The following is a 10,439-nucleotide window of genomic DNA, read 5'->3' as shown; positions in this document are numbered from 1 at the left end:
AAAATTATTGTATAAGAATGACTTAAGGTTGCCCTAGCTCAGTGATGGCGAACTTATGACATGCGTGTCAGAGGTGACACGCGAACTCATTTTTTTGGTTGATTTTTCTTTGTTAAATGGCATTTAAATATATAAAATAAATATCAAAAATATAAGTCTTTGTTTTACTATGGTTGCAAATATCAAAAAATTTCTATATGTGACACGGCACCAGAGTTAAGTTAGAGTTTTTCAAAATGCTGACACGCCGACCTCAAAAGGTTCGCCATCACTGCCCTAGCTGGTTTGGCTCAGTGGATAAGAGTGTTGGCCTGCAGACCAAAGGGTCCCAGGTTCAATTCTGGTCAAGGGCACATACCTTGGTTGCAGGCTCCTCCCTGGGCCTGGGCCCTGGTCGGGGTTCGTGCAGGAGGCAACCAATCAATGTGTTTCTCTCACATCGATATTTTTCTCTGTCTTTCCCTCTCTCTTCTACTCTCCTTTAGAATAAATAGAAAAATATCCTCAGGTGAGGATTTAAAAAAAAAAAAAGAATGACTTAAGGTCATTCCAGAGTGGGTAGAATATTCAAAAAAGCAGCACCTAAAGTAGAAATGTTCCTTAGGCACTGATTGTACAAATTACATACAAGTAATTTCATTAAAAAGTTCAAGAACAGCTAATAACTTCCAAAGGTTTTCATTATTTACTTTCCAATAAACACAAGCTTTGGTGCTAGGCACGAAATGTCCACAACATAAAAACCTAACCGCGTGGTGAAACAGATGCTTATCAACCCTGGGAACTGCCAAAAAGGCTATTAAGCTGGTGTTTTCCATGGTGATGGTCTCCGCCACCCTGCTGGGAGCCACGGCATGTTCTGTCCTCATGGAGCAGGGAGAGTGGTGGTGGGAGAACGGAGGTTGGAGGTCCACCAAGCGGTGTTTGCAGGAAAGGAGGTCTGTTGGTTCCTGATAAGCTACAGGCACACCTGGGTTAAATGTTCTCCATTTGGAAGCCCTCGTGATAACCAGCAACTCGCACGGCATAAAAAGCCAATCCGGGCCCTGCTAGACCAGTACCGACAGCAGCCATGGCAAAGCTTCTTCTCCTCACAGGTGGGTTTGTAATCAGAGATAGCGCCTTATTCTGCCTCCACTGATAGCTCTTTTCTCTCTGGATCTGGCAGCTGTGAAGCAGTCTTCACGTTACACCTCAATCCTTTTCCGTTCTTTGTTCATCATTTCAAATTTCCCAGAGAATCCTGACATAGACAAGCCAGCCTACCTCTTGTTCTCTTAATTGATTCTGGTAACATTTCCACCTTCATTAATCCCATGGACCTAAACGAAAGGCTGTTGTCTTCCAGTGTTTGTCTCGCTTTCTCATTTCTGGCTGGGTCGTTCCTCCATTCATCTTCCTGCACCCCCTCTTTTTAATTGATATTATTTCTATGTATATGCTTGTGTCTTTGGTCTAGCTTTCAGGAGGGAAAAATCAGTAGGAACTGAGACAGTTACACGAGCTATCTTTTTCTAATGTTTTCAGAATTATTTCTCTTTTTAAAAAAATATATTTTATTGATTTTTTTACAGAGAGGAAGGGAGAGGGATAGAGAATGAGAAACATCGATGAGAGAGAAACATTGATCAGCTGCCTCCTGCACACTCCCTACTGGGGATGTGCCTACAACCAAGGTACATGCCCTTAACCAGAATTGAACCTGGGACCCTTGAGTCCACAGTCTGAGGCTCTATCCACTGAGCCAAACCGGTTAGGGCAGAATTATTTCTCTTTTATCCCCTAGTTTCCTACTGAGCTGCTGATGTATTATAAAAAATGTCACTGTTAGAGCTTGGCCAGCATGGCTCGGTTGTTGAGCATTGACCTATGAACCAGGAGGTCACGGTTCGATTCCCAGGCAGGGCACATGCCCAGGTTGTGGGCTTGATCCCCAGTGTGGGGCATGCAGGAGGCAGCTGATCAATGATTCTCATAACTGATGTTTCTATCCCTCTCCCTTCCTCTCTGAAATCAATAAAAAATATATATTTAAAAAATGTTACTGTTAGAAATTCAATCATTCAAAGTGGTAGATTCAGTAAAGTGTTTAGAACCAAGTTACATCCATAGTTTATTAGTTGCTCTCAAGCTGTGACATATATATCTATATCTATATCTATATCTATATCTATATATTAGTTTCAGAACCTTTTCTAAATGAAACCTCTAGCTCAATTTATAAAACAATCATATTGCAAGTACTTTGATAGAAGCCAGGGAGAAGGATCTGGAGTCTGGCCTCAGTTTCTCATTCTCTTCTGCAATAAGGGCTCCTAAAAGTTGGTTCAAAAAAAAAAATTCCCAGGCTCCAGGAGATACTGAATTCACTGATTTGGAGAATGCCTTGTCTGTGGAAGGCTGTACTCATCCCAGTTCAGGGGGGTGAAGTGTATATGTACGTGTAGTCACTCAACAGAGTGAATTTCAGGTAATCACCGTCAACAGACCTTCCATAGATGGTAGACTTGAACTCTGCCTTCAGTGACGTTATCTGACATGGAAGGTGGACGAAGAGAGAGCCGTAGCCATTTCTGACTGAGAGGAGGGAAGGGTAGATCTATTAGTGATCTCACTGAGAAGCCTACTCTTTGGCATGACCCCTAAGTGCCTCTTGGGCTGTAACAACCTCTGACAAATAGGACGGCATCCAAGTCTTCAGAATTAGATTCTACAGGATAGACGACCGGTCCAGAGTACGTGTTTTTGTTTTTAGTTTTTATTTATTTTTTCCTCTCTCTCTCTCTAGGTCTGGCCCTTCTGGTGAATGCTCAGCTAGGTAAGTGCTGGATTTTATCTTTGGCATAATCTTTTCCTGCCATAAACCTCAAATTCTTATCAATTATTCCTATTGCAATTATCTGCTAATATATGTGATTTTTAAATATTCCAATACTTTTTTCAAAAGTATATCTAGAGATAAGCCATACTAGGAAAGAGAGCTACGATCTACTTCATAGACGGTGGGTTTGACATTGGGAAAATCTAGGGTGTAGGACTGGCTGCCATGTTGTCTTCGTCAGCATGACCACCTAACAGTTAGAAACGGGTATTCACTGGGCTTCATAGGACTCCTGGGCATCTTTTCTTCAGTGGTTCCCATGTTTTTACAAGATCTCAATATAAATTCGTCGAAGTTAAAAATAGCCAACCCCCAGTCGCCCACTAGTTCCCAGTCAGAATCCTTGAACTCATCTGCGAGAATGCTCACACACAGGGACGGGGCATCTGAGGCAAAGGGAGGGAAACAAGACTCATGGCACGTTTCAGTAGCGTCCAAACCAGGCCACTGTCCTTACTCCTTACTGCCCACAGGCTCTGCCTACCAGCTGATATGCTACTTCACCAACTGGGCCCAGTACCGGCCAGGCCTGGGGCGCTTCATGCCGGATGACATCGACCCCTGCCTCTGTACTCACCTGATCTACGCCTTCGCTGGGATGCGCAACAATGAGATCACCACCATCGAATGGAATGACGTGACCCTCTACCAGGCTTTCAATGGCCTGAAAAACAAGTAAGAGAAGGGGGAAATATCTCATTGAGTATCTCTCAGTTCAGTACTTCCCAAACATGATGTGCAAGTGAATCACCTGGCATCTTTCTAAAATGTAGCTCAGATTCAGTGAGTCCGGGGTGGGGACCAAGATTCTGCATTTCCAATAAGCTCCCTGATGCTTCTGATGCTTCTGGCCCAGGAGCAGGAATATAGACAACACAGCACATTGCCTGCTCTAGCAGGTATTTGAAACATATCAGTTGCGTTTCTTCCTTTCGTTGTCAATCTTTTTTATGACCCAGGAAATGTAAGCCGTCTCAGCTACTTTCAGATCAGGAGACAGAGGATATAAACGATTAGACATCGTCAAACCCAAGAGAACAGAAGAACTTGCTGTATTTGAATGGAGTTCTAGTTTGTGTAAAAAAACAAATCAAACAAATGAAAACCCTACTGTCTTTTCATTCCTGATTTGTTCGGTGTAGTGATATGTAGGAGAAGCAGCACTCCATTCGGAGTAGCACTGTCCTGGGTGCAGCTGCTCCAGGTAAGTTCTGATCCCTAAGAGGAGATGAACCCTTTGGACTGGTGTTTCTGGAAATGTGGTCCATTTGACTGCTTGTCTGGAAATCACATGGGGCACTTGATAAAAATGCCAATGCCTACCCCAGTCCAACTGCTGCAGAATCTCTGGCAGAGGGGCCATAAACCTGGCATTTCATGGTGCCCTCCCACTCTGACCCTTGCACTTTATTCTTCCATAAACTGATGTTTGAGAATTACTATTCCAGAGAAAGTGTGCAATTCTGAGCCACATAGAAGCTGAGAAAGTAACTATGCTCAAGCCACATTTACCATTTCATCTGATGGAATTGAATATGAGCATATTATGCTGACAGGTGGATAGATAAATACTAGTAGATAGATAGATAGATAGATAGATAGATAGAGCTATAGATATCGATATAAATAGCTACATATAGATATATATTTCAAAAATGTCGCCAATTCATACTTTTTTTTTAGACAACCCATTCCCATAATTAAGTTTTCCCCAAAGAGCCCTGAGTAAATTTATGATGATCACAACACAAAGAATTGTTACAAAGAAAGTGTTCAGGAGTGGAGGAAAGTTGTTTTGCAATATAGCATGTCAAGGCAAGGTCAAGGTATAAGATGGGGCCCAATACCAAAGCAATGTTAGTTTCAATAGAGAGGCTCATGGGTTTTGAAGTTTCTCTTTTCTATCCTTCGCTTTACAGGAACAGCCAGCTGAAAACGCTCCTGGCCATCGGCGGCTGGAACTTTGGAACTGCCCCGTGAGTCCCTATGGGAGAGGCCGGGGCTTATTTGCTATTGAAAACAAGGTAGCCCAGTGTGTCCCTTCAGACCTCACAGTCTAAGACAGGGTATTAAGGATGCACAACAAACAAATATGCTGCTTAAATAAATTACTACACCAGAGCCTCAATAATAAATAGGATGCGATTGATTTTAGACATTTAAATGTGGGTGGGAATTCTGGCATCCTATTCATCAAGGTTTAGTTAATGGGATTGCAAAACAATCTCTTCTTAAAGACTTTCAAGAGCACAGCCCCTGAGAAAAGTGTTGGAGCAATTTTCTCTATTTACCTTCTGGGGGAAGGGAAGGGAAAGGCGTGCAAATGAATGAGACTTGGCTGAGGGCAAATGTGCTTGGGGGACTATTTGGAGAGAGAGCACAGTGAGCTGTGAGCATGAGCAGAGGGAGGCAGGTGTCCAAGGCAACCAGCGCAACTTGGCAGAAAGGTCAGAGTTGGATCAATAAAATAGAGGCAACACTGAGGTACCACGGCTGGGCACAGCAGTGATCACAATGTCAGGACAGGAGAAAACCAGGAACGTACTTTCATTTGGGCTGTGGATCCTGGTGAAGAGCTTTGAGGCAAAAATATGGGAGTTTGATATTACGACAAGGTGTTGGGACCACAGAGGCAAGCCCTCACCCTGCCCCCTTGGGGTCTCCCGTAGTTTCACTGCCATGGTGTCCACTCCTGAGAACCGCCAGACTTTCATCGCCTCGGTCATCAGATTCCTGCGCCAGTATGACTTTGACGGGCTGGACTTTGACTGGGAGTATCCTGGCTCGCGGGGGAGCCCGCCTCAGGACAAGCACCTCTTCACTGTCCTGGTGCAGGTGAGCTGTGTTCCATGTCATTTTTAAATTCAAATTTCATTTTTAAATTCCAGTTTGCATTCGATATCATTTGGTATTAGTTTCTGGAGAGCACACAACCCATTTCATGTGCAAGATCACTGAGGCTGTAGAGAACCCAGCTCCCTGCAACCTCAGTGGGAGAGGAAGGACCTGGATGCCTAGTGCCGTGAGAATGCTGAAGGAGGAAAGATGGACGATTGATTCAATTTAATTCAAAGAATAGTCATGAACGTCAACTTAGAGTTCACGTTCATAGACGTTCTCCTACTCTTGCACAGGAAATGCGTGAAGCTTTTGAGCAGGAGGCCAAGCAGGTCAACAAGCCCAGGCTGATGGTCACTGCCGCAGTCGCTGGTGGCATCTCCAACATCCAGGCTGGCTATGAGATCCCCCAGCTGTCCCAGTGAGTGACACTTGTCCCCAGCTCCTCTGTGTCACTCGTGTAAGAGACGCTCATCCTTAGTCTGTCTTGCTGTTCAGGGACCTTGTTGAGGAGGCTTTGGGAGGGGTATCTTTGCCTGCAGAGGTGTGGGAGATGACCATCAGAGATGGTTTTACCTGCTTTACCTGGACTGCAGGTACCTGGACTTCATCCATGTCATGACCTATGACCTCCATGGCTCCTGGGAGGGCTACACTGGAGAGAACAGCCCCCTCTACAAATACCCAACCGACACTGGCAGCAACGCCTACCTCAATGTGGTGAGTCCCTACACAGACATATATACAGACCAGAGACGTGTCCTAAATCACATGGGGATTTGGGGACAAACAAATATAGATTCTGCAAATGTCTCACTTGTTATAACTATCCCCTTAAGTGGCTAATCAAATCTCTTCAACTATAATTCCACCAAAATGTGTTTTTAAATCCTCTGTCATTAAGATCAAACAATTTGCCTGCTAGAACAGGGGTCTAAGATAACCAAGCCCCGGGCCATCGGCCTGGTGGGGCCTCTCTCTAACCTGCTGCCATTGCAGGATTACATCATGAACTACTGGAAGGACAACGGGGCCCCAGCTGAGAAGCTCATCGTTGGATTCCCAACCTATGGACACACCTACATCCTGAGCAACCCCTCCAACCATGGGATCGGGGCTCCGATCACTGGCCCTGGCCCTGCTGGGCCCTACACCAGGCAGTCTGGGTTCTGGGGTTACTATGAGGTATGCTCCTAGCAATCTGAGAGAGACAGAGAAAGGCCATAGGTTTAACAATACAAACAATCCAACACATCTTGGCTCACTTATGTAGTTGGGGCTAAAAGTGGATGCTCCTGGCTATTTATAAGGAAGGCAAGATGAGCACTCATGTTGCACATTAGACTGGATTCCAAATACAGAGAGAGTAGGAAAAAGAGATACCATCAGCGAGATTACATCAGTGAACAGACACTGCTCACTGCCAGCCAAGGCATTTTTTGATTTAAGAGCTTCTGCCACATTGAAAATAAATGACCCACATGTGACGAAGAATCAAATGATAAATGAAGTGAGAAATTTGCTGATAGAGCTCTAGGCCTTCCTTTTCAAGTAGCTTCATGCATCCCTTCTCTATTTCCATCCCCCATGCCCTTTACCCCTGCTACATGGACACTTTGCCCACCTCTTGACCTCTCCCTTACCTCCTCTTAGATCTGTCCCTTCCTGAAGAATGGCGCCACTGAAGTGTGGGAGGCTGCTCAGGATGTCCCCTATGCTTACAAAGGCAATGAGTGGCTTGGCTATGACAACACCAAGAGCTTCAAAATCAAGGTGGACTGTGTTCTATGGATTGTTGTTGCCTCTTTGTTCCCATCTGTAGCCCTGGAGCCCCAGGTTGGCCTTGATGTCTGCACTTCATTGGATTTCTCTGTAATTACCACAGGCTGACTGGCTGAAGAAGAACAACTTTGGAGGCGCCATGGTCTGGGCCATCGATCTGGATGACTTCACGGGCACTTTCTGCAACCAGGGCAAATTCCCCCTGACCACCACCCTGAAGGACGCCCTGGGCCTGCAGAGCGGAAGTGAGTGACAGCAGGAGGATGTTCAGGGATCTACAAATGCTCCTTCTCCAACTCAAAAGATAGTTCTCACATCTGCCCATCCCCATTGACCAGGGGGCATTTTCCCATTTCATTTCCCTGCTTTTGAGAGATAGGTGCTAAAGTCTTTCTCTACCCTTGAACTTCCATGACACAAATGTCGTGCTCTTATGGGAAACCAAGCCTACCTTGGTGGGTTTTCCAGGTCTGCTGAGTCTTAAAGGTATAGCAAAATTTCAAGCAATTAGGCTGACCTTATAACATAAACATTTACTTCTCTATGATCCCTTTATTAAAAGTCTCTTTCAGCCCGTCTGGAGAGATTTAACAAGAAAGCGTTAGTAGTGCTCACATATTTCTAATCTGGAATTCAGGAAAATTATCAACTCCCTGAACTTTTCCCAGATTTTCTCTTAGAGCTTATTTGCTCAGGGCTTATACTCAGACCCTAGACAAGTATTTTTCACATTTGGGCGCTCAGTAAATTTGTTTTAATGATTTTGATATCGTCAGGGAAGGGCGAACTTAATAAACTTAGAAACCAGGCTGGCTTAAAATGACAGCTTTCCCTACTGAGTGTGGAGCTATCCCATGACCCTTTCAGTTGTAGGGATCCAGAGCTAACTGGATCCCAGCTGTAGGGATCCAGAGCTAACTGTATCCAGGCCTCACCCCCAGGTCTACTAGTCTCTGCACCTCTAGGCAAAGCTGGGCGCTCCTACCAGTCACTAGTCTGCTCTGTGTCTTTCCAGGTTGCACCACCCCCTCTGAGCCCATTACACCAACAACTCTTCCTCCCAGCACTGGGAGCGGGAGCGGGAGCGGAAGTGGAAGCGGGACCGGAAGTGGGGGCACTGGCTTCTGTGCTGACAAAGCCGATGGCCTCTACCCTGTGGCAGACAACAGGAATGCCTTCTGGCACTGCCTGAATGGAATCACGTACCAGCAGAACTGCCAGGTCGGGCTTGTCTTTGACCCCAGCTGTTCTTGCTGCAACTGGCCATAAACCTGACCAGTCTCTAATCCCTAGGGTTCTGAACAGTCGTCTTTCTTTATCTTGCTTCTAACTGGAGTTCTGCAATAAAATCCATCAGTCAAAACACAAGTGGCCTTCGTGTAGGTGATTTGGGTGGAAACCTCTCTAGATGTGAAAATGCAGGCTGTGCAAAATGGAGCGGAGGGGTGGAAGCGAGTGCGTGAGGACGTGGTGGAGATGACCACACAGAGCTCTATCTGCCTGCGTTGATCGGCATGAAGGCTGGAGGCTGTCAGATGGAAAGGTTTGAAGGTTTGGTGCTGGGATGGGATGTGGACATGACGAAGATCGGTCTGTCACCTAGTGACTGTCCTCAGGAAGGAGCCAAAGTGATTCCGTGAGATTAGAGGGCACAGGCCTGCTCAGCTCACTCAGAGAGCAGAAGACCAGGGTATTCTCTTAACGTCTCCTAGGTCCCCAAGCTAGTCCAGCACCTCCTGGATTGGCAGCTTTGGGAAGACCTGTGCAGTGGACTCCTTTTGGGGTGTCTGCCCAGCCCATGGGCCAGCAGTGTCCCTTTCTCAGGAGATTGCCCCCCCTCCTTGAACCCATAGTGGTGGTCACCAGCCACTGTGCTTGCACCGCATCATGTCCTCCCCTGGCTTAGCTGGTTGACTGGGGTGGACATCAGACTCCACAGGGCCAATCAGATGATCACCTCTTGGAATATGCAACAGGGAACAAGGACTGGTTGTTGGTTCCTGAGAGTGTCTGTGCCTGTAATGTGTCAGCTCTGGAGCTGTAGTGAGAGACTGAGAATGGAAAGTTGCCCTGGACACAGAGCAGGAACACTAACGGGGAACTACAGAGGAAAGGTACCATGGAGAAAGGACATTTAGCAATGGCTTTCCAACTGGATTTTAGCTCCTTCCTGAGGCCCAGACGCATTTCTGCCTGTGGACTCTGTGAAACACCCCTATAACTACATAGTAAATTCTTTGCTGCTTAAGATGGCTCAAGTTTCTTTCTTTTACTTGCAACTAAAAGAACTTTGACTAATAAAAAGGAATGCAATGGCTCCTGTTTTTTCCTGGCATGCTTCCTATAGGTCAAACTCTGTTTTAACTGTTTTTCGTGTATTTACTCATTTAATTCTCCCAGCAACCTTGTGAGGAATATACTAGTAATATGAATTCCAGGAGACTGAGGCACAGAGGAATTAGGTGGCCTGCCCAACACCACACAGCTAATAAGGTGCAGAGCCAGACCCAAAGACAAGCCAGCTGGTTCCAAAGTGTCTGCATTTTACTGCCTCCTTTGGCACAGACCTCCATGTCCTCGTGGTGGAAGGCAGCATTCTGGTAGTGATGAGGCACACACTCGCAGCCTTCTGGGTAATGACCATTCATGAGCTCACAGCACTTACAGATATTTCCTTTTCTTCTTCTTCTTCTTCTTCTTCTTCTTCTTCTTCTTCTTCTTCTTCTCCTCCTCCTCCTCCTCCTCCTCCTCCTCCTCCTTCTTCTTCTTCTTCTTTCTATTATTATTATTATTATTATTATTATTGGGTAATCCTCACCTGAGGATATTTTCCCATTAATTTTTAGGGATAGTGAAGAGAGAGGGAGAGGCAGAGAGAAACATTGATGTGAAAGAAACACATCAATTGGTTGCCTCCTGCATGCAACTCAACCAGGGC

The 10,439-nt window shown here is 45.7% G+C and overlaps 1 protein-coding gene across 2 annotated transcripts; it reads left to right on the top strand.

Moving 5' to 3' along the window:
* The first annotated feature begins 875 nt into the window (after window positions 1-875).
* On the top strand, window positions 876-8,859 carry CHIA (chitinase, acidic). 2 transcript variants are annotated; one of them, XM_005860017.2, is made up of 11 exons: window positions 876-1,097; window positions 2,789-2,818; window positions 3,355-3,556; window positions 4,801-4,857; window positions 5,551-5,716; window positions 6,016-6,140; window positions 6,316-6,439; window positions 6,719-6,904; window positions 7,373-7,492; window positions 7,605-7,746; window positions 8,517-8,859. In XM_005860017.2, exons 1-11 carry the CDS (start codon window positions 1,073-1,075, stop codon window positions 8,768-8,770), a joined length of 1,431 nt encoding a protein of 476 aa, XP_005860079.1. In that variant the 5' UTR covers window positions 876-1,072; the 3' UTR covers window positions 8,771-8,859. The 2 variants fall into 2 exon arrangements, with proteins under 2 accessions (XP_005860079.1, XP_014390101.1); XM_014534615.1 differs by having other exon boundaries at window positions 8,497-8,771.
* Window positions 8,860-10,439: the final 1,580 nt, after the last annotated feature.

The sequence above is a fragment of the Myotis brandtii genome, unplaced genomic scaffold, assembly GCF_000412655.1.
Source record: "Myotis brandtii unplaced genomic scaffold, ASM41265v1 scaffold131, whole genome shotgun sequence".
NCBI classification, from domain to species: Eukaryota; Metazoa; Chordata; class Mammalia; order Chiroptera; family Vespertilionidae; genus Myotis; species Myotis brandtii.
The sequence above is the reverse complement of the archived record's forward strand: the minus strand, read 5'-3'. Positions and strand labels throughout refer to the sequence as shown.

Coding starts and splice junctions, on each gene's coding strand:
- CHIA (XM_005860017.2), top strand. CDS start 1,073: ATGGCAAAGCTTCTTCTCCTCACAG. Junction 1,098..2,788: donor AAAGCTTCTTCTCCTCACAG/GTGGGTTTGTAA, acceptor CTCTCTCTCTAG/GTCTGGCCCTTCTGGTGAAT. Junction 6,905..7,372: donor GGTTCTGGGGTTACTATGAG/GTATGCTCCTAG, acceptor ACCTCCTCTTAG/ATCTGTCCCTTCCTGAAGAA.